Source organism: Mustela lutreola, chromosome 5 (assembly GCF_030435805.1).
Source record: "Mustela lutreola isolate mMusLut2 chromosome 5, mMusLut2.pri, whole genome shotgun sequence".
NCBI lineage: Eukaryota > Metazoa > Chordata > Mammalia > Carnivora > Mustelidae > Mustela > Mustela lutreola.
This window is the reverse complement of record NC_081294.1, coordinates 28,505,618-28,530,239: the sequence shown is the minus strand read 5'-3', so window position 1 is coordinate 28,530,239 and position 24,622 is coordinate 28,505,618. Positions and strand designations below refer to the sequence as shown.

General features: G+C 36.1%; 1 protein-coding gene across 3 annotated transcripts in view; it reads left to right on the top strand.

Moving 5' to 3' along the window:
- Window positions 1-24,622, top strand: part of NADK2 (NAD kinase 2, mitochondrial) — a 45,921-nt gene that overhangs the window by 8,459 nt on the left and 12,840 nt on the right. For 2 of the 3 annotated variants that reach the window (XM_059173809.1, XM_059173811.1), the window contains exons 2-9: window positions 4,043-4,131; window positions 5,000-5,088; window positions 5,950-6,031; window positions 12,794-12,877; window positions 14,267-14,403; window positions 17,219-17,297; window positions 20,051-20,116; window positions 21,435-21,530. In XM_059173809.1, the coding sequence (XP_059029792.1) occupies window positions 4,043-4,131; window positions 5,000-5,088; window positions 5,950-6,031; window positions 12,794-12,877; window positions 14,267-14,403; window positions 17,219-17,297; window positions 20,051-20,116; window positions 21,435-21,530 (722 nt within the window). The remainder of the gene's footprint in view (window positions 1-4,042; window positions 4,132-4,999; window positions 5,089-5,949; window positions 6,032-12,793; window positions 12,878-14,266; window positions 14,404-17,218; window positions 17,298-20,050; window positions 20,117-21,434; window positions 21,531-24,622) is intronic. The other variant, XM_059173810.1, reaches the window with a different exon arrangement.

Sequence of the window (24,622 nt, the reverse complement as noted above, 5' to 3'; positions counted from 1 at the left end):
CTGTAGCTCAAGAGAATGGCGTAAGCTGACAGTATATATTTCATAGTTACTGGTGCATACTTGGGAGATCAAGTCCCTGGAGTGAGGAAGTAACTCAGGGAAAATTATGTGGGACCAGAGAAGAAAGTTAAAGATGGAACCTTGAATGATCCCAATATATGAGGGAGTAGGTGAACAGAATAAAAAGAGGAATGCAGAAATAGAAAGAGAATGATGGGGAAACTAAAGGTAAGCACCTGAGAGAAAGGAGAGTGAAACTGAAGTGATCCAAGATAGATGCCAAATATACCTCAAGAAATACTTCAGCTTCACTGTAGCAGGCTTGATCATGCTAGGTGGAAGTTTACTTTTTAGCTGTTGACTAGGTGTTACTATTCATTTTAAGGCAATTCTGAATTAACACTCACTGCACCATTTAGGTAAGTGGGTATGCTTTTAAGAGTGCTTAAATTATGCCTTGTGAGTTTATGGACCAAACTGTCATTGTTCCAGAAAGTTTGTGCATTTCTTATGTGTTAAAGACTGATTTCCTTCCCTTATTGAGCTTTCATGTGAATTAGTACCTTGAGTACAAAGTCAGTGGCATTCAACTGACTAGTAAAATAAATCTTAAAAATTTGTATTTTTAATAAATTTAGTTTTGGTCAATTAAAAATATCTATGATATTTTAATAAAAGTGGTTGGATCATTTAGGAAATAGCCTAACTACCACATCTAACTTTAAGGTCAGCAAATTTTTGTTGGTTAAGTTTCCTCTTTTATTCCTTTCATGCTTTGTTGTATCTTAACTTTGGAGCCACCTAAGGAGAAGTGATGTTGGTTTTTGTAGATTTTGTAGGAGAAACTCTTACTCCTTGAATGAAACTCCTTTTTGCTCTTTCACTGAAGTATGTTTTACTGACATAGAATATGATATGGAAATATGTCGGACTAAAATAGATCTTTTAGATTCACATTGCTTTTTCCAGATATTCTGGTGAATAATCTTATAACTTTGTTTTTAATGCACATCAACAGTCTTTTTTGGGGGGAGGATATTAAAACTGGTGCTAATAGTGGTGGTGTAGCATTGCAGAATTGAGAATGTGTTCTAAATTTCAGTAATTTCTCTGATCTCTTCATTGTAGGACATAAAGAATGTGTTTTTGATTAAAGTATGGTTTTAAATCTTTGAGGTCTTGTTATTTTCGGAGGGATAGCTAGCAATTTTTACCAGCCTTTGAATGAGAAGAGAACTTGAAAAACTGTACGTGCCAGTTGAATAGTGATTTCAGGCTTTGTAATTGATGCTTTCACTAAGGTATTTTATAAAATGCCTTATCTTGTATTTGCCTAGTTTAGCCAGTCCATGTTAATGAAGCTTATTAGCCAACTGTCTATATCTTTAAAGAAAATAATTAATATAAGAACTTGTATTCTCTAAATAAATGTACTGAACATGAGTTGCTAGAGAATTCACAAAAAACAACCTGGGTGGGAACAGAATGAAATGATATTTCTGCCCCAATATTAACTATTCTGATGCTAAATAAATTTTGTATTCAGGTTTGGAAATTTAGGAATTTTAGTGTTGGTATCAAGACTTATTAAAATCATGGAAAACTTGAAGGTTTTTGTTAGTGCTTCAAAATTATTTTCTCCACAAATTTAAACCCCCTTCACCATCTCAAAGCACAGTTTCTTAACATTCAACTGCTGAGTAATCTTAATTTTCTGGAGTTTGCTGAGAGCCAGGAAGTGAGCACAAAAGCTTCTGAACAACCAAACTAGAATTTACAGTTATCATACATAAGGATTTCTGTCCTGTATTCTTGGGTACATGTTCTATATAATCCAAACAAAATTAGAGGATAAAAATCTGGACAGGAAACTGGGGACCAGCTACTCTTAAGTTCTATTTATAGCAGGTTAGATGCAGTACATTTGTTGAAACTATTTTAATAGCCTTCTTATACATTTGAGTTAGTTCTCATTGTCCTTGACAGTTTTCAGTGCCCCATTAAATACACTTGATTGAGCTAAATTAATGTTTAAACTAATACAGTAGTAGGCACTCAAATATTTGAATGAATGAATTTTTTTAGATTTCAATTTCTAGCTATGTATTTACTCTTGAAATGGGCTCATGAGAAGTAATTACTGTAATTGTAACAAAATTATATACCATAGTAACTAATCTGTTAGAAAAGTCAGGAGTTTGATACTAAGTATTTAATGAGATTGACTCTCTGCCCACTGCACCAAGAGGGCTGTTGATACTGAGTATTTTAGTTTGAGATTCCAGTTAGATATCCAGAGAAAGATGTCAGATACACTGTTGCATACATTTATTTGGAGCCCTAAAGAGAAGCCAAGTTTAGCAGTTGGGAGTCCTCTGCATACAGATCTCTCACGGAAAGCCTCGAAGCTAGAGATCACCAGGGAGAGAGTAGAGATGAAGAGCATTGTGATCCATATTTACTGAGGAATGGTTAGTACGGTTTTAGTTAATTTGTAATTGGGTAATGGTAGTATAATAATCTGAATGTTAATGCTATGTTCATTTATATTCAGAAATTCTATTCTTAAAATAGTTTTTCAAACCTATTATATGTTGATTTTTTTTTAATTAAATGAAGGATTATCTAATTATGACCTTGGTCACTTGCTTCCCTTTAAAAAATACTTTTGATGTTAGTATGATCTGTCTAAATATGAATCTTATGTCTAGGTTCCAGAGTGTTGTACAGATTATCAGATCTAATGGATCTTTTTGAGTTAACATCGTGTATTATCAAATAGCCAAATATGTCCTCCCCTCCCTCTTTTGAGGAGCCTACATTTCCCTTTTGATTGTAGAGTAAGGACAAAACTATTTTAAAACTCTTAACCCCATATTCATAAACAAAAGACTAGAAAGATAGATATATCAAAATATTAACATAAATTGTCCTGGGACAATAAGATTATATGTATTTTAAAATTTTCTTTATATATATGTATCTTTGATATTTTGTTAATAATTTTTAAAAGGTAAAATACATATTAAGGATGCTACCTAAAATTTGGTTTTACTTTTAATTGAGTAATCTAAAAGGAATATATTTAAGATTGTATTTTGAACATGTACTTGAAAAACTGATACTGTACCATCAAGAGGCAGAGTATTAAGGGAAGTTGGAGAAGGAAAGAAAATAACATGCTTTTTAATTCTCTCTACCGGACAAATTTCATAGTGGATTAAATGGATATGCACTAAGGATATGTCTAAACTTCTCTCAACATTTTACTTTATGGATTATTTCATAGACATATACTTTAAAAGGGTGACATTGCAAAAATACACATCAGTGGACTAGGAGAGATAATTCTTGAAGGATCTATATCTTCATATCTAAAAGTTACCCAATTTCTGGGAGCTAACTCGGCCTTTGTTTGGATTGTGTGGGGTAAATGCCAAATAGAGTTCATAAATGTGAACAGAAGAGAGCTGCAAATCCAAGTGGAACAAAGGTCATCTAACTGCCTTCTAAAATACTAGTTTATCTTTGGTCTTCAAGTAGCTGCATGTGATGTGTTACAAATTCATTAAAAAAAACACTCAAGGGGCGCCTGGGTGGCTCAGTGGGTTAATGCCTCTGCCTTCAGCTCAGGTCATGATCTCGGGGTCCTGGGATCGAGCCCCGCATCGGGTTCTCTGCTCAGTGGGGAGCCTGCTTCCTCCTCTCTCTCTGCCTGCCTTTCTGCCTACTTGTGATCTCTGTCTGTCAAATAAATAAATAAAATCTTAAAAAAAATTAATTAAAAAAACACTCAAGTTGAAAAATAAGCAAATTTTGAGATATTAACTACATAATTCAGGAAACTTAATGCTGTATTTAATATTGAAAGCAAATTATGATTTTCTAAAATAAGACTTTTCTAGTTCAGTTTAAACTTGTAGTCATAAAAATGTGCCTTAAAAAAACCCATTATACTTTTTATAGGGCTTTTTAAAGAGATATGTTATAATGTATAATATATGTCATGTAATGTGACAGAATTTGTTTTATCTTGATATAGCTTGCATTGAAAGGCTCTAGCTACAGTGGACTGCTTGAACGACATCATATTCACACCAAAAATGTAGAACATATTCTAGATAGTTTACGGTAAGTTAATGGGATTGGAGCTTTGATGGGCATTTGTATTCAGGACTTCCAGTTTTTATTAGCAGATGATCTTGAGATTTTTAGTAAAGATTGCCATTATAAGATCATTTTCAGAAAATTATATCGTGGTTAATGGAGTTGAAATTAGTGTTTTTAAGGAAATTTTTATTGTACTGTGAAAATTGCACAGATTTTCAGTTAATATTTGGTCTGAGAAGTGCCTTTTCTACATAGGTAATTCTGTATCCATTAGGCTTCAACTGTATTTGTAATGTCTTATTAAACTGAATACTGTATTATATGGGTGTTTGTTAAAATATTCTTTGAATGTCTAAAAATTATAGGAACTGTAAATTCAGTTAATGCAGTCAGTGAATAAGTTTATATGTATATAAGAGAATCAGTGTGAGAACATGCAAAATAGAAAGTATTTTGGTCACTGTTTCAGTGTCTGACACTGAATGAATATTTGTTGGTTTAAAATAATGACTTTTTATAATTAAAAGGTCTCGAGATACTACACTTCTCGACCATTTGTATTAGTGAATTTTAGCATCAGAGGAATAGAGAAAATGAAATGGAATTCTAATTTATTGATACTGCTTTTGTCAGGGGCAAAACAAGATGTTTTTGAAGCACATAGAGATTTGGGATAGTCATTAACTTTTGGTTTATTCATATGCTTCTTGACCATAGTAAATTGGCTGTTGTAATTAAATAAATGAAAATGAAGTTAACCTTGCAAAACTAAACATAAATTTGTTTATAAAACAAGTTTGGTTTTTTTACATTATTGTAATAACCTGTCTCTCAAAACATCCTTCATGTTGTTAGTAGACATTATATAACCTTTACTTTTTTATCTTAGGAATGAGGGAATCGAGGTTCGTCTAGTAAAGAGGAGAGAATATGATGAAGAGATTGTTCGATGGGCAGATGCTGTCATAGCTGCAGGAGGTAAGAGTTTTACAGAGGTAAAGATGTAATACGGAAATGCTCTTTACTATGCATTTCCAGACACCCTGTGGTCTAGCTGTAATGAAGTCTTCTGATTCCTACCACAAGATGCATTTTGGAATTTTTAGAATAAGATTTAGAATATCTGATATATAAAACATTTCACTTTTGTAGTGAATGATGTTATTGTGAGGTTCTGTGTCTGTTTCTCTGTGTATATTTAAAGTGTGCATTTGACTTCAAATAGGATTCAAAAGATGAGTTGTAACTGTATTTTGGTTTAGTTATACCAGCCTTAAAAGATGAAATTGTTTAAGAGTTCAATGAGATAAATTCCATCCCACTCTGACTCCAATATACTTACAGCTATCTTTCCTGAACTTTATTATCAAGTGGGCATTGTTGCCAGAGCTTTAAATTGATAGCATTTGTTAGAAAAATCTACACTGGACACTTTGTTGGATGTATTCTCTTTAAAATAATGTCTGAATTTGGACTGATGTTATGGCAGAAGGAAGGAGATTTGGTTAGTAGAATGATAAGGACTGGAGCAGTGGTTCCCAGCTGGGAGCTACTATGGGGCTTCCAGAAGGTAGAGACCATGGATATGGCTAAACATCCTGTAATGCACAGGACCGCTCCCCCCACCGCCCCAACAAAGAACTATCTGGCCTAAAATGTCAGTCTTGCCGCTGTTGAGAAATTCTGGATTAGGGATAGTGGGTAGAAAGGAAGTAGAATGGACTGTGGTGGTCAGCAGGGTGGAGTAGGAGTGTGATTGTTAAAGCAAAAGGACTTGTGTTCAAAATGATGCTAAAAACCAGATTTGTTACAAAACTGGTTATGTTTTATGTCCTTTAGGTGATGGCACGATGCTTCTGGCAGCAAGTAAAGTCTTGGATAGACTTAAACCAGTTATTGGAGTAAACACTGATCCAGAACGGTAAGGAAAAACATGGTATTTTAGTTTGCTGTGTATGTTATACATACAGTTCTTTGCTTTGCATACTATCTATTTCTGATAAATCTTAACTCTGAGGAGCTCTTTTATTTTCTGCACCATGGTCACATCGCTGTGCTTTGTTGCTATAGGGAGCTTACTGTGGTGTGTGATGATTAAGTGGAAGGATCACTGCTCCTGGTTATGAGTGTTAGAACTGTGTACCAGAAACATTTTGGAGATGAAATTCAGGCATGTACAGTTAATTTCTACTGTTAGTAGAATTTTTTTCTATGTGGTGGTTTTCAAGGCCCTACCTCTCGTGTATAGCTCAGGCATGAGAAATATAAATGCATTTACTCCCATTGGTGGTAGAAAATTATGACATGAGATGAGGAGTCTTCATATTGGACTTCCCAGGTAGTCTGGGAGTAGTACCTTTTGGCAGAATAGAGCTGAGCCCTTGACCTAGTTGGATATTGGTGACCTTTGGTATCGCTGAAAAGGGATGACTTAATGTCCCATTTTCTGCCCTTCCTTATGTCTCTCATCTACTTTCCTGGTTATGCCTTTGCTGATTTTTCTGGGTGACTGCATTGCGTTAATGAAGAGACCAAATCCTGTCACCACTTCTTTTTTTTTTCTTTCCTCAGCTTCACTGACATTTAGCATCATTCTTTTCCAGCCACCTGCAGCCATGACTATACCTGGACTTCATGATCATTTAGAGTTACCCTGTAGCTTAAATCTTAATTCCACTCTGACCACAGCCTCCTGTCTTTAACAATAGTCTTATTCCCTCAATCCTACTAAATCTGCCCTTTGGTTTTTAGTGTGTTAAGCCCCTCTATTTTCTTAGTTTTCCCTCACTTCATTCACATTCTTTTTTTTTTTTTTTTTTTTTTAAAGATTTTATTTATTTATTTGACAGACAGAGATCACAAGTAGGCAGAGAGGCAGGCAGAGAGAGAGAGAGGGAAGCAGGCTTCCTGCGGAGCAGGGAGCCCAATGCGGGGCTCGATCCCAGGACCCTGAGATCATGACCCAAGCCGAAGGCAGCATCCCAAACCACTGAGCCACCCAGGCGCCCCACTTCATTCACATTCTTAACAAAATTCTCCTTCCTTCCTTCCTTCCTTTGTCTCTGTCTCCCTCCTTTCCTTTTCCCTTTCCTTTTCCTTTTGGGTGGAGGGAGTGCACATGTAATGTGGGGAAGGGGGTAGAGAGGGAGAGAGAGAATCATAAGCAGGCTCCATGCCTAGTGTGGAGCCCATGAGGGGCTTGATCTCACAGCCCTGAGACAAAATCAAGGATTGGAAGCTTAACCAGCTGAGCCACTCGGGTGCCCCTCTTGACAAACCTCTTAAACATTTTGTACCACTGTCTTTCTGTTCAGTCCTGCATCAGTCTATGATCCTTTTTATTCCTTCTTCAGCACTGCTGAGGCCATCTGGGCCTGGGGGAGTAGAAACTTAAGCTTGGTGACTTATTTGGGCCCAAATTTACTTCCAGTTTTTTATTTCTAGCACTTAGAACTGGACCCTCAGAGTTGTTCAAAAAAACCTTTCTGTGTGGCTCAGGTCTTCCTCTCTTCTTCCCCGTGCTCTGCAGTAGCTACTTCAAGGTTACTGAACTATATGCTTCTTGCCTTCCTTACCCTTTATCCTTCAGCATTAGTCTTCTCTTACCTCATAAAGGAAATAGAAATCATTGGACTTTTCAACTTTTCCCTGGCTTCGGAACAAAATCTTTTTCTGTTATTTGTTCCCTTTCTTCCCCTCTCTCCAGCATGCTTCTTCTGAGTCTAAAAACTTGGTCAAGACTATACTCTTTTAAGAAAATGTAATCACTCCTTTACCCTGTGTCTCTCTCTTGGTTATTATTCTTTTTCTTCCTCTTTACCTCCAAGCTTGGTATCTCCACTTCCTTACTTAAGTTACTGTTTGGTCAGCTTTTCCATCTTTTCTGGTTTGCCTCCAGCCAGTTCATTGACATTCTTTTTGCCTTATCAGTGATGTCCTGGTTACTGAAGTTACTGAACATTTCAGTCCTTCTCTTACTTGATTTCTGGGGAAATTTTTGCTCCTTTGTTGCATCTGTAATTCTTTGGCATTTATGACACACACACTCCACCCCCCCCCCCCCAATCTTGGTGACTACTACTTTGTCTCTTTTGGAGGATGTTATATTTAAGTCGCTGCTTAAATAATGGTGTCTTCACTTCTGGGCCTTCTTTTTCTTTAACTTTTTAAACGATCTCCAGTGTAACTCATTAATATCTGTAGTTGAACTTAAATCCTGGTGACTCCAAAGTATTTATAGCCAGCATGGATCTTGCTTCCACTCTTATCCTTATTTATATTCTCCCCACTGCAGCCAGAGTGATCATTTTATGAAAGTTTGATAATATTAAGTGACTTCTGTGCTCAGAATCTTATGGTGGCTCCCCATCGAACCCAGGATAAAAATCTAATTTAAGATTTTTATCTAATCTATCTTATCTAATTTAAAATCTAATTTACTCTGACTTGGGGGTGGGGGGACCCATTCACCCTGATTTGCCAAGAACTTTCCTAGTTTTGGCACTGAAAGTTCCATGTCCTGGAAAAATTGTCAGTCCTAAGCAAACTGGGACAGTTTGTCACATTAGCTATGACATACAAGACACTACATTTTCTGGTTCCTGATTATTCTCTGTCCTTTCTCCTGTTATTTTTCTCTTTCTTCATGCTATTCTAGCCATACTGTCCTCTATTTGAAAGTATCCAGTGGCATTAAAAATGTAACAAGTCTGGCTGGCTCTGTCTTAGAGCATGGGACCCTGAATCTCCGGGTCATGAGTTTAAGTATTATGTTGGGCATGAAGCCTACTTTAAAAAAAAAAAAAGCGGGGTGGGGGGGCGCACCTGGGTGGCTCAGTGGGTTAAAGCCTCTGCCTTCAGCTCAGGTCATGATCCCAGGGTTCTGGGATTGAGCCCCGCGTCGGGCTCTCTGCTTAGTAGGAAGCCTGCTTTGTCCTCCTCTCTCTCTGCCTGCCTTTCTGCCTACTTGTGATCTCTGTCTGTCAAATAAATAAATAAAAGCTTTAAAAAAAAAAAAAATAGGCAACATGTCTGGAACCTGTTTCCCTAGCCTTCCCCTACCATACTTGATGACTGAAATCGTAACCTGTGCTGAAGCTGGGACCACCCTGTATCACAGTGGCCTGTGGGTCTAGTGTTGCGTTCTTGGGATCTTAGCTTTGAGTCCATCTCTTGCCATCCTCACTGCTAACTGAGCATAGGCCTTCATAACTGGTTGTTGAAATTACTGCAACAGCTTCCAGTCTTGCTTATTCCAACCCATCAATTATACTCATGTTCTTTCCAAAGTACAAATCTGATTGTATCTACTTCTAAATTAAAATCTTCTAGGGTTTTCCTATGATCTTCAGAATACATTGAAAATGCCTTAGTGCTTTTTTAGTTTCACTGAGCCTCTTTTACTTGTGGGTACTCTACTTTCAGAAAAAATTACTGAAGTTCTAGGAACTCCCTGCGATTCTTCTTATGGCTGCTTTTTATTTTTTGTTTTTTGTTTTTTTAATTGCATTTTTTGTCCAGTTTTGTTGAGCTGTAACTGACAGATTGCATATATTTAAGGTGTGCTGCAGAATAACATAATGTGAAATGATTACCACAGTAAACTTAGTTAACATTTATCATCTCCTATAGATATGAAAGAAAGGTGCTTTTTCTTTTTTTCTGATAAGCACTCTTAGGATCTACTCTTTATAACTCAAATATACAGCAGAAGGAACTATAATTCTTTTGTTGTGTTGCTACATCTCCAATATTTGTTTATCTTATAATTAGAAGTTTTTACCTTTGACCACCTTCATTCACCCACTTCCTCCATCACCCACTTAAGTGCACATGTCAAGTATGAGCATCTGCTAACACCATGGGTGAGGCTTTTCCTCTGGTGAGGAGGTTCGTTGATACTTAAAACAGGAGGATGTGAAAGAATATGTGAAAGAGTTCTCCAGAAGGTGTATACTGTTTTCATGCCCTTACACATGCTGCTGCTTTCTTTTTGCCTGGGGTGCCCTTCTACCACTTCCTCGGTGGTTCGGTTGTGTAATTGTTCACTGGAGACTGGTGCCTCTCCTGGACTCTAATTCTCTGCAGAGAGCACATTATTTTCTGCTTGGTTGTTGTCTCTTCCATTAGACTATAAATGTCTGAGTATAGGATTGTATTTTAATTCCTCTGTCACTGTTACAGTATTATACATAGTTCATAAACAATAAACCTTTGAAATGAATGATTAAATGATCTTAGGGAGTAGGGCTAGGACCTCAACCTAGCTGACTAAATGTTTCCTGAGTGTAAGTAATTGAGATCATTGATTCAGTAATTATTTTTTATTGCCTTTGGTGTTGATTCATTTATATTTTGGAACTTCTGAATGGCATATTTTTATATCATTAAGAAATTCTTTAGTGATCACATTTTATACAATTTGTTGAAATATATTTTCCTTCAAAAAGCTGGCTTAATACTCATATAAGCATGTGGGAATTTTGAAACTGGTAAGCAGGCAGTACTGCTTCTCCATTTTCTACCTAGAATAATAGGCTTTAGAAGTTCTTTGGTTTCTCATCTTTTCTCAGGCCAACAATGTATTAAGCCTCCTAGCTCGTTTGGTAATTCAGGTTGCCTGACTTCTTTTTCTTAAGTACTCTGGTACTCACAAGCCTTAAATAAGCCCAGAAGTTAATGTTCAACTTAAATTTCCTCTCCTCTGTATTAGTTATCAAATGCTGCATGACAAATCAGACCAGAATTTGGAGGCTTATACAGTAGTAATCATTTATTATTGCTCATGGTTTCTGTGTATCTGGAATTCAAGAGCTTGTCTGGGTGGTTTGGCTTGAGCTTTCTTATGAGGTTATGGTCAGCAGGGGCTGCAGGCACCTGAAGGCTTGACTTGGGCTGGAGGATCCCCTTCTAAGATGGTTCACTTACATGGACTCATCTAAATTAAATATATAACTTTGGTTTGTCTTGTTTGTATTCTGCTTTCAGTTTATTGAGCCCAATAAATAATTATGACACTTGAATGCTTAATAATTAAAGTGGGATAGAAGGCATGTGGAACTAGCCTGCAAGGTAGCTGCCCAGCATTCACACCTTTATGTGGTTCTCTCCCTGCTTCTGTATTCAATCAGGGCTGGCCTGTGTGACCAGTGGAATATGGTATGAAAGTGTGTGGATTCCAAGGCCAGGTCATAAGTGGTATTACAGCTTCTGTATTAGTCTCTTGGATTGCTCATTCTGGGGTAAGTCAGCCAGCATGATGTGAGGATACTCCAGCAGCCCTGTGGAGAGGCTCTCATGGGGAAGAATTGAGGCCTCTTGCCAGTAGTTCGCACCAATTTGCCAGCCACGTGAGTGAGCCACATTGAAAGTGAATCCTCCAGGCCAACTCAGGCCTTCAGCTGCTGACGGCCCTGGCTGATATCGGACTACAATCTCATGAGACATTGTTCTCTGTCCCAGGTGTTGTAGAATGGTTGACCCTAGCAGGTACTGTTCTAGCAAATGGCTACTGATACCCTCTGTACATTTAGCACTGTGTAAAAGTGTTGCAGTGACTATGAAAATTTAAAAACTTAGGGCCTAGTCTGAATTTCAGTGTTGATCCTCACAGATTAAAAAAAAATTGATTTGTCACAACTTTGTAAAAGCCTTTTTTTCTGCTCTTTACGCTTATAATGTACAGCGATTAAGAGTTTGTTTTGCCAAGTCTCCTCAACCTTTATTTCAAGATTAATGCATCATGTGAATGGTGTTTGAACTTTTTGGATGCTGTTCCTCATGTTAGGTGCCACGTTTGCTCATCTTCCTGTATTAACTAAAGGCAATGTTAACATTGTCATTTGTACTTATTTATTTATTTATTTATTTATTTATTTATTTTAAAGATTTTATTTATTTATTTGACAGAGAGAAATCACAAGTAGGCAGAGAGGCAGGCAGAGAGAGAGAGAGGAGGAAGCAGGTTCCCTGCTGAGCAGAGAGCCCGATGCGGGACTCGATCCCAGGACCCTGAGATCATGACCTGAGCCGAAGGCAGCGGCTTAACCACTGAGCCACCCAGGCGCCCCTATTTGTACTTTTTAAAAAAAATATTTGTCTTCTATGTCAAGCTCTTCACTCCCTGGAGGAAGTTTACCCTCATATATTTGAGTAAATGAAGGATTGGAATCGATTAGCTTTATGATTCTTCTTCATGACTCAGTATCTTAAATGATATTGAAAAGGGATTTATGGTTCACTTTCACAGATAGTGTGATTCCTCAGAATAACCTTTTGAGATTAGTGGTTTTATCTCTCTTTTAGAGATGAGAAAGCAGATGCTAAAGTGACTTGCCCAAAGTTTATAGTTAAATAATTTAAAGGTAGGGTGCAAATACCACCATACCATTACATAATTTTGTAGGGTGATCAGTTGCTGGCAAATGTGGTGTTATTTTTAGTTTCACTGTGATGTGGAAACTTCAGTAGTGTGTATTATAGCATTGAAGATGGATGTAAAACCACTCTTTCTATTTGGTCTTTTTGTCTTACTGAAAGTACAGAAAGTTTCATGGCCAAAAAAATTGAAGTATGGAACAGAAATGTATAAAATTTCATGTCTGGTTTTTGTAGTTTAGTGATACATTTTGAATTAAGTTTTTCTTTCTTTCCTTTTCTTTATACCACTACAAATCTCTTAAAGGTCTGAGGGTCACTTATGTCTTCCTGTTCGATATACACATTCCTTCCCAGAAGCCTTACAGAAGTTCTATCGTGGTGAGTTCAGGTAGGAATTTCTTACAGTTGTTTTATAAATATCTTTATGTGCCACTAGAAATGCTTTTGAACAGAACAAGTTAGATAATATTTGGCTTAGTGCATAGTTCTGTATTGTTCTTTATGGCTACTGTTATTGGCTTAGTCACACAAACCTCTAGCTTTCTTCTAGTCCAACTGGAACTATGTAGAGAAACGCTACCAAAAATCACTTGGCCTGTAACCCAACTGCAAGTGGAGGGGTTTTCTCCATCAGTGAGATAGAGGCTGTGTTTCTGTTTTCTTAATGTTGTCACATGTTCCTAGCAGTTTGGTACAAGGGTAGTTATGCTACTGGCTAAAACTAAGTGTTCAAATTCTCGGAGATTTTATATTTTTAACCTCCCTCTTCTATCCAGAATGGCGGAGGGTTGGATTTACTCCACCATTCTGAGGTTCCTGGGATGTTTATTAAGTGTTTCTCAGGTAGGGGGATGTTTTAGCATACTTCTCTAACGTAATTTGTTCAGTGGTCAGGCTATCCTGAAAACAGAAGCGTGGGGGGAGGAGCCGAGATGGGATTGGTGATTGTAGTGGAGAGTACCAAGTTGGACGACTTTTTATTTCCTGACTTGGACTAGATTTTTACTGTTTGAGAAAGCGCTTTGTCTGCTTTTTTTAATTTTTTTTTTAATTGTATGAAATTTTGATTTCTGGAATCACTAGTAATGATTCTAGTTTCTGATCATTTCAAAAGTTTGGCACCTCTACAAATGTCCAGTTTATAGCTACCAATTGGGAGTATATTTTTATATACTAATCTAGCAGAATCTGTCCCACTGGCTTTTTGATAAATCAGTTTTTGGTTTTGAAATCAATTCTACCTAATTTTTTTCCTGCTCTCAAAAATGTCTTAAGTTTGAGGTGTAATCTTAAATGTTATAAAATTTGTCATTGATTTCTTTTTTATTGTAAAAAGAATCATTGTAGAACTTTCAGAGAGAGTTTTGTCTGACCATCTTAACACAATAAATGTTTTAATCTCAGAGTGGTTTTCTACTTGTTTTTTGTTTTGTTTTGTTTTTGCATGTTATAATTTTGTATGAGTGAAACACAGCTGTATCTAACTCAGTACCTTAGATTTAATGGATACTTAATAAGGATACTTAATTTGATTTTAATTCAAGTTATGTGGGAGATTTTGTACAAATATATGAGATATTTGTATTATTTTTGAAAAGAGAACTAAATCTCTGAATTTGTCTTTGAGGAGGAACCTTTGGGTTTTAGGTGTTTCTGGTATAATTTGTTCGTGGAATAATAGGTTTTTAACATGATTTTCTTAATTTGGTGAAATTATAATGCCTCATCCTAAGCTAACTTTATCTTAACATCTTTGGTTTTCCTTCACTCTTCTAAGGTGGTTATGGAGGCAGCGAATCAGGTTGTACCTTGAAGGGACTGGCATAAACCCTGTTCCTGTGGACCTTCATGAACAGCAGCTAAGTTTCAATCAACATAGCAGAGCCTTCAACATTGAAAGAGTTCATGATGAAAGTAAGTTGATTGGGAATTAGATATGTTTGGGCAATATTTAACTTCTTGTTCCTTTTTTTTTTTTTTTTTTTTTTTTTTAAAGATTTTATTTATTTATTTGAGAGAGAGACAGTGAGAGAGAGAGCATGAGTGAGAAGGTCAGAGGGAGAAGCAGACTCCCCATGGAGCTGGGAGCCCGATGTGGGACTCGATCCCAGGACTCCGGGATCATGACCTGAGCCAAAGGCAGTCATCCAACCAACTGAGTCACCCAGGCGTCCCTTCTTGTTCCTTTTGACTTCTAATTTCTAGAAGTAATAATTTGTAATTAACTTATTTCAGGATTTTAGTACTACTGACGACATTTAAGAAAATACAGTCAACTACTTCATGTGTAAAATGTAATATGACTAGATACAGAAATAAGTGTATTTCCAGAAGAAATGTTTTCTAGCATGGGTTTGAAAACTTGCTGATTGTGAAAGAAATTATAAAATGTCTAAGAATAGTTGATACTTAAGGAAAGGTTCTTGGCATTAATCTTTAAAATGTCAAAAAGAAAAAAGAGCAGTAGAAATAAATGACCTAATCTATAGATTTCTTAATAATTATATGTTTGTATAGTCATATTTAAATATATCTACCATATCCGCACCTGGGTGGCTCAGTAGGTTGGGTGGCTGCCTTCAACTCGGGTCATGATCTCAGGGTCCTGGGACTGAGTCTCACATTGGGCTTCCTGCTCAGCAAGGAGCCTGCTTTTCCCTCTCCCTGTGCTCTGCCTATTTACATGCTCTCTTTGTCAAATAAATAAATAAAATCTTAAAATCAATTGGTCGATCTATCGTAGTTGTTGATTTAAACATTTTTGTTGGGAAATTTTGCATTGTAGCCTTAAGATTTGTGTTTCAGACATCTCTGTAAGCTGCTAAGATAATATTAGTTAGTATAAGGTGATAATGCAGTTTTTTTTTTTTTTTTTTAAATGTTAAGGTGAATTCTCAGTTTTCTGGATTGTAATTTAGCTATATTGTCCTACTTTTTCCAGTAATTTTAAGACTTTCATGATACAGGAAGACCCCAAGAGATAAATATCTGTGGACTGTATAAAAAGATACTTTTTTTCCTCCTGTGTTTCATTTCTTGGCTAAACTTATCGGGAAAAGCTACCTTTACAAACCTACTTTGTTTCTGTCTTGTCTCATTATTTTCAGAGTTTCTCATGGTGATATATAGCATTATAAGTTTGGGCTATTCTTTAATTATGGGTCCATGTCATGTTTTAAGGATTTTAAAATTTTAGTTGGAAATCTTACTTTATTCCTAGCCAAAAGAATTTATTGCTATCACCGGAGACATTCAAGATTGGCTCTGAAATTCAGCAGCTTTATAAGAAAGCTATGGATTGGTCTTTAGAGATTCATTGCTTAGATTCCTGTCTCAGATTTACTGTTAGTTTTACAAACTAAGTTTATATATATATATATGTATATATTATACTTAATATATATATATATTTCACATAGTTATTAACTAAGTAAGAAATAAAATCACATAGTTATTAACTAAATAACATCCAGGATGTTTACATCTGATTAATGGCATTTCTAGAAAAAGAGAAAGTGTTCAAAAAAATAATAGAAATTTTTCAAAATGTAGGCACCATTCTTTGAATTGTAAGGACCCACAAATACTTAGCATAACTAATGGTAAAAGATTTCATAGCAAGTATGTCAGAATACTAAGGATAAAATAAAGTTCCTGTAATTTCCAGAGAGGAAGTGGTGGTGGTGATTGTGGCCCTTATTTTATACAGGAAGAATCTGGAATCAATAGTTTCTGATTTCTCAGTAGTAACACTGGAAATTACTATGCTTATTGTAATATTTTTGTTAGTAACAATTATATGATATTTACGTTGTCTAGACACTACTTTAGAGGGCTTTTTTGTGAGCGTGTTTTTTGTTTTTTGATAGCTTTATTTTGTGAGAAAAAATTTAGGAAGATTTCAAGGTATATCTCATTTTTTTCTATTTAAATTCTCATCACAGTGGTAGGAAACATTTATTAGGAAGCTACCATTTGGAATTTTGGAATAGAGGAGTGGGTATGATATTAATATGTCACTGTGTTTGATCCCTGATTTAGCTTTCTAATTTAGAACAAAAGATTATAGAAAAAACCAGTTTATTGTTTTTTTTTAACTTTTCAGCTTAAAAATAGATACTGGACTGTATTTGTGTACAAGTTAGTGAGGAATACATTTTTATTACCTGTATACTTTCAAGGGAAGGTAGGTTTGGTTTATTATTTTTAAATTTTCATCACAAACCAGTAACTAGATAGAGCAGTATTCCTCCAGTACTACTACTGCTAAAAATGCTCTTGAAGTTTTCTATTTGAGGAAAAAAAAATCTGATCTCTAATGTATAACCAATTTGATTTCTAATATAACCATGCATGTAATTTGCTCCTTAAATCCAAAGTGGCTCCTGTGGAAGGAAGTACTTGATTATTTCCATATCTAAAGCTCTCAGAGGAAAATTAAGTGTGACAACAAGAATCTTATGAGATGGATAAGTGTATTTCGTCACTCTTAAAAAATTGTTTCAAGAAGAATTAAGGTTTATTTTGGAGAGAGAGGCTTCATTGGAGGTATGTTAGGTGATTTTGAGGTTCCTTATGAACACTCTAAGTACGATTTAACTTATTTGTTAGTAATGTTAAAGTATGGATTCTGTTGAAACAAAAGTATGAATATATTAATGTTTTATAAAATCTTAAGTCTTAACATTTCTGAAATTTTAACAAGTTGCTTTTCTTTTCATTATTACAGGACCTGAGGCTTCAGGACCCCAGCTTTTGCCAGTGAGGGCACTAAATGAAGTCTTCATTGGGGAGAGTCTATCATCCAGGTACTTTTACTTTTAAATCTGTCTTCTTGAGTTTGGAATTTCATGTTTTAGTATTTTTTAGATATTTATTTGATCTCTACACCCTAAACATTGTGAATAATTAATATGGTGTAAGTGATAGAAATGAATTATTTAATGAAATTTTCCAAAACTTTCTCACACATTTATAATACATGTTAAGAGGAAAGATGGTTCTATGAGCAAAAAAGTTTGTGAAACCCTAGGTTTAAGTTATTCAGGTTCCATTACTATAGAGCCTTTAATCTGTCATATAAGTGCTTTATAAATGTTTAAGAGAATGGTATACATTTGCAGTTGTTATAGAACTTTTATAAACAGTCCATATTAAAACTTCCCAACTACTTATCTTAATATACCTTAAGGCTGATTTGCTTATTTATCTAGGATCCACTTAAGGATTATGCATTTTGTTTGGCCATAATGGCTCTTTATAATTAAGAATTGTTCCTCAGTCCTACCTCTGTTTTGTCATTTCTGGTATTAATATTTTTGTATAGTCTAAGCCATTTGGTTTGAAAAAATCCCTTGTTTTAGATATGTAGGATTTTTCTCTCTCTGCATGATAAGATTGAGACTAAACACTTTTGGCAGAATACCGCTTGGTGTTAATTATATACTATATGCAACATCATAAGCCAAGTGTATTGACAGTGTAAGATTTGTAACCATTATTAGCAAGACTAAGGTTAATAAAGTTTTTCATTAGGACTATAAAATTATGGTATGAGTTTATTACTGATGAAATCTGTTTTGTGGGTGTTGAATATAATTTGACTAAAATGGTCAACAGAATTTTTTTCAAAAACTTTAGTATGATATTAGTTACCAGTTATAAAATGACAGCCATAATGTAAAGCTAATTAAACTCTTGGTTGCCATTTAGAACTTGCCTTCTCATTTTTGGAGATATAAGTAAGTTAGAGGTAGAAAATGAGAGCTGAGTCTCCGTCCCACGTTGCTGCTATCAGAACCGTGTGACCCTCTTGAAGGTCATGTAGCTGATTCCCTAGTTTACTGAGAGTTCCATATATTCTGAAATTCTGTTTGTTGACCTGTCTTTTCATAAGAAGTTTAATTATGATGAGAAATATTTGTCTTAATTAAAAAAGATATCCATGTTTTAGCCAATGACTCAGTACTGAAAACAGTACACCAAGGCTTGATTCAGTAGAATGCTTTGAATTATTTTTTAGTTGTAATTATTTTGATTAATGTAATATTAAAATTATTGTGTATCTGCTACATGCTGTATGCAAGTCACTAGGGATATAAAGAAAGATAAAGGTAGTAGTAGCATCTTATTTTTTGGGAGGGTAATAAAATACATAATTTTTAGAAGTATTTAAAAGTAAAATCCTTTGAAGGAATCAAAAATATATTCTTTAAAGTACATAAAGTATAAATACATTTAACAATAGTAAGACTCATGCTATACATAAAATGTTTTCTTTTGCTCAGTATCAAATTTGAAGCAATATGGAAATGAATAATGGATAATTTTGTGACAGAGAAGGCAGGAATAATTTGTGATATAATCTAATCATGGTTACTAAAAACATAAGGCAGAGAGCAACAACTTTAAATGAAATTGAAGAATGTCTACATTAAAGGACAAATGAAATCTTGCCACTTTTAACAGCATGGATAGACCTAATGGTATTACACTAAGTGAAATAAGTCAAAGATAGTTACCATGTGATTTCACTTATTTGTGGATTTTAAGAAAATAAAACAAATAGAAAAAAGAGAAAAAAGCAGACTTAAATATAGAGAACAAATTGGTGGTTCCCAGAGGGGGCTGGGAGTTGCGCTAAGAGTATACTTACCTTGATAAGCACTGAGGAATGTGTACAATTGTTGAGTTACTATGTTGTATACCTGAAACTAATAGAACACTATATGTTAATTAAACTTGAATAAAAAATAAAATGACAAAGGTAAAAATGTTTTGTGATTTTTATGCTGATTCTAGAGAAGCCATTTAATGGCTTATGTTAATTCTTCATCTATTTTAAAGGTTATAAACTTCTAAGAGCTTCTACTAGTGGTTGCTTTGTAATTTGTACTTACTAAAAATCAAATAACTTATAAAAGGAGGAAAACTGGGATCAATTAACAGACTTCTGGGAATTGAGTGAAGTCCCACTAGATTTGGGATTGAATGTTTTTCCTGTGGCAGCGGTGATTTGGTTGGTTTATCTCCTAAATGTCTGATGCTGCTGCTTTTTGTGTTGAGCCTCACCTTGTTTCCTTACTAAGATGAGGACCGCAGTGGGTTCGCTTCTGATGCTCTTGGGAAAGTTTTCACTCTAGGAGGTATTAGAACTTATTTTTAAGGAATCTGTGACCGAGACCCTTAGGCAGAAAGGCAATGGATACTTACTGGATACCGGCTTTGCGTCCGGCTTTGTGCATATTGTACATATTACGTTACACACGCATAGCAGCCCTGTGAGAAGGGTAGCTCTGTGCATCAGTGAAGAAGTTGAGATTTGGAGAGTTCACATAACTTGCACACGGTCCTATCATTAGTTAGCCTCAGATCTGTCATGTGTACCCAGTATTTCTGGTTCTAGATCCTGTATTGAGGCTTCACTTTGCCTTGAAAACTTAAGGGCTTTGCTTGGAAAATATGAAGTGCAGCAATATTATTCCTGCCTCATTTATAATGTTCTTAGATTTAAGAACATTTTAAAGGCCCAATTTTTTTTTTCTTTTCTATTCTAACCTAGAATGTCTTATTCTTGGGCTGTAGCAGTGGACAATTTAAGAAGAAGTATACCCACTCTAAAGGGACTGTGAGTTTTATTGCTGCCTTAAAAAAATAATTTCCCTGAAACAAAAATTCTGAGTTGACTAATCTTGATAAACCTGCATGTGAGAATGACACTAAATTTGCTCATCGTTTTGGGCTCAACACCCCTCACCTGACTCTACTTTTCTTCCTCTCCACCTGTTTCTCTTCTGTCCCCACTTACCTCTAATCTCATTTCTTTTTACGTGATTCTGGCATAATAGCAGCCATTTCTATAGATTTGACTAGCTTGTCTGAATGTAATAGGCTCCTAATATGCCTAAAATTCCTAATTTTCTAGGAAGACATAACAAAGCTATGAAATAGATTAAATGTGAATGTAAGGCCTGCTGTCTTTTATGAAGAATGGTGACTTCAGAGAAAACGTGAAAAGTAGTTGTGCCATGTGAAACCTTTGCAGATTGAGTTTGGTAGGAGAATTGAGGATTAAAATAAGAGATACATTATCCATTGAGTGTTAGTGTTTGCAGGCATGTCTAATAATTGTCATTATTGGAAAAGCTGGATTAAGAGTTTAACTTTTTCATTTGCTGGACAAAAATAACCCATTGTTTATCAATGACACCATTATTTAAGATAAAGTTTTATAAAATAGGCTTTTACATGTCTTAAGATTTTTTGAATAATTGCAATTTAGATGTTCAAGTTAAAGAATAGTGTCATTTTTGCTGGTGTCAGAAAAACCCATTTGATTTCATATTTCTGAAATACTCGAAGAGATAGAAATCTTTAAAGAAATTACAGTTCTAGTTTATTCCTAGTTTTGTCCACCAATGCAGTACCGGTTGAGAATTTTCTTTAGAACTTTGTCTCTCTTAGCTTATTCTCAATTCAAAAGGCACGTTAGTATACAACTTTAACCCAAGTTGAGCAGAAACTTTTGGCAGCTTGAAGGGTTAGATACAGACTTAGGGTGATCAAGGACTGAACTAGCTACCAAGAATGAAACTCACCTTAAAAATGGCATTTCCTTTTTGAATTCTGAAATAAGGCTCTGCATGTGTTAGATTCTATAAAAACTGTAGAAGCTATGGTAGGTAAAAATTTACCAGGAGCCCTTGTTTGAAATGTTAAAATATTGATAGAAACCATATGGATCAGAGAGGGATGGAAATATGCAGATTTTTTTTAACTTTTTCACTTAATCGGTATTAGTATCATGGTGTGTGTGCCTACTAAGTCAGGTATGTCTAAGTCAAGCTGGCCCACTTACATTTCATTAGTTCTGGAAAAATGATGTTTGTCTTATTTACTGTGAGCCATAAGTTCAGCAAATCCAGTTTTATATTCTCAATTCATAGGGCTTCCTACTATGAGATTTCAGTTGATGATGGTCCATGGGAAAAACAGAAGAGTTCAGGGCTCAATTTGTGTACTGGAACAGGATCAAAGGCCTGGTGAGTAACTTGGTATGTTGCTTATTGACTTTTGTGAAATATTTTAAGTAATTTACTCAAGGCTGCACATCGGTGCATCTAAAGCCTCTAATACTCAAAAGGTAGCCTGGGGGTGTTATGTTGTTTGGCTCACTTTCTGCTTGTCTCATCAATTGGGTCCAGAAGTCCTGCCTTGACTTCTCAGATTAGATCTGTAGGCTGGATTTGGTCATTATTTAGCCTGTTAGGTTTGTAAAGAGAAAAAAAGAAAATGAGAATGTTTTGGGGAACTGTAGGTTTTTGTTTTTAATGAAAAACATTTTAAATAATAAATGAAAACAAGTACAGTAACAACAGCAAAATGTCCTGGAGGTTTGTGCAGCAAAGGCCTAACTGGAGATAACTTGGGCTCCTATATCTTCTTTACCCTCTCACCTCTCTCTGGGTAATCCCTGCTGCTTCTTGGCTATATACATGCAGATGCCTCCCAGAGCACAAACTCTTATTCTAAAGTTACCTGCTAGAGGGGGTAATAGACCTTCAAATTCAACACATTCAAAACTTAACACATTATCTTCAGGTTTTTATTCCTGTGGTCCCTGTATTCCTAAATAGGATCACTGTTACCCTGAGTCCATGCTCTAGAGAAAAAGCATTACTCCCCCAATCCTTGCTCTTCGTTTTGAGTCTCCCTGGTCTCCCCCTTACACATCGCAGCCTCTGAATCCTGCTTGTCACACTTCTGAAGTCCTTGCCCCTCTTTTTCAATTTCTCCTGCTATTTCTTTGGTTCAGACCTCCTAACTTTTTAGTGAATATTCTTTGTGCCTCACCCTTTGTCCTCCAGGCTGTCATCCATACTGCTAACAGTAGTATTTCTAAAATGTAGAAAAATGTGGCTGTATCCCTTCTGTGCTGTAAAAGTTTCATTTACTTCTGGCTGTGTTCAGATTATTCAGTCTGTATGTCAGACCCTTTAAATATGACCTAAGGAACCTTCGCAGCCTAATGCTGTCCTGCCCTCATCCGCCAGCACGCTGGACACTCTGCAGGCTACTTGTGATGCTCGGCACAACCTGCTCGCTCAGGCTTTTTGTGTTTGCTCAGTGCAGCTTCTTCCTGCATTGAATGCCTGAACGTTCTCCACTTCCCATCCCCCGGCTGAAAAATCCAGTCTTCAGACGTCACTCTGTGTAGGAAATCTCTACTAGAATCTAGTTCATCAGCATAATGAACTGTCTTTTGGTGCATTGCTTCCACTTTTTCCTCCTAGCACTATTATAGCACTTACCACATTCTTCTCTGCCCAGCTGACACCCAGCTGGTTCAAGCAACAGGAGGCATTGGGAATGGTGACTTGTGGTTTTGTGTTATGTATGTGTGTGTGTATTTTTCCCCCTCCCTTAATTTTTTGTGTGTATAGCCTAGTACCTAATACATATTCACTCATTTTTTTTTAAATGACTACATGTTCACAAATACAGCAGAAAACCGTACTTATTAAACTGATTTTAAGTTTAGATAGTTTAAAATGGAGTAATGCTTTTTCAGCATTACTTTTTATTTTATTTTTTTTTTAAGATTTTATTTATTTATTTGACAGAGATTACAAGTAGGCAAAGAGACAGGCAGAGAGGAGGAAGCAGGCTCCCCGCAGAGCAGAGAGCCTGATGCGGGGCTCGATCCCAGGACCCTGAGATCATGACCTGAGCTGAAGGCAGCGGCTTAACCCACTGAGCCACCCAGGCACCCCTCAGCATTACTTTTTATTAAAAACTTTTTATGATGGAAAAATTTGAGTAGACCAAATAGTATAATCAATATCCATGTACCCATTAGCCAGTTTCAATAATTATTAACACATGCCAATCGTTTACTCTGTTCCCCTGATGTCTCCTTTTGTCTTATATTATTTGGAGTTAATTTTCAGATACCATATTCATTCATAAGTACTTCATAACTTCACATCTTTTAAAAAGAAATCCTCATCTTTGTCAAATAAATTAACCTTTGGAAATGAGAAGTGCTATTTAAAGATTGGATAAGATCTTATTTTCCTGAGGGTTAGTGAGAACTGTATTTCTTTTTTTTTTTAAGATTCTATTTATTTGTCAGAGAGAGAGAGAGAGCGAGCGCATAAGCAGGCAGAGTGGCAGGCAGAGGTGGAGAGAGAAGCAGGCTCCCCACCAAGCAAGGAGCCGGTTGCGGGATTTGATCCCAGGACCCCCGGATCATGAACTGAGCCAAAGGCAGTGGTTTAACTGACTGAGCCACCCAGCTGTCCCGACAACTATATTTTTAAAATGATGATTTTTTTTTTGTAATTTTATTTCTTTCCATGTTTCAAGATTCATTGTTTATGTACCAAACCTAGTGCTGCATGCAGTATGTGCCCTCCTTAATACCCACCTCCAGGCTCACCCAACCCCCCACTCCCCTCCTCTCCAAAACCCTCAGTTTGTTTCTGAGTCCACAGTCTCTCATGGTTTGTCTCCCCCCTCTGATTTCCTCCAACCTAACTTCTCTCCATCTCCCCATGTCCTCCATGTTATTCCTTATGCTCCACCAGTAAGTGAAACCATGATAATTGACTCTCTCTGCTTGACTTATTTCACTCAGCATAATCTCCTCCATTCCCGTCCATGTTGATATAAAGTTGGGTATTTATCCTTTCTTTTTTTTTTTTTTTTTTTTTTTTTTTTTTTTTTTTTTAAAGATTTTTATTTATTTATTTATTTGACAGAGAGAGAGAGATCACAAGTAGGCTGAGAGGCAGGCAGAGAGAGAGAGAGAGGGAAGCAGGCTCCTGCTGAGCAGAGAGCCCGATGCGGAGCTCGATCCCAGGACCCTGAGATCATGACCTGAGCCAAAGGCAGTGGCTTAATCCACTGAGCCACCCAGGCGCCCCGGTATTTATCCTTTCTGATGGAGGCATAATACTCCATTGTATATATGGACTATATCTTCTTTATCCATTCGTCTGTTGAAGAGCATCTTGGCTCTTTCCATAGTTTGACGACTGTGGTCATTGCTGCTATGAACATTGGGGTACAGATGGCTCTTTTCACTACATCTGTATCTTTGGGGTAAATATCCAGTAGTGCAACTGCAGGG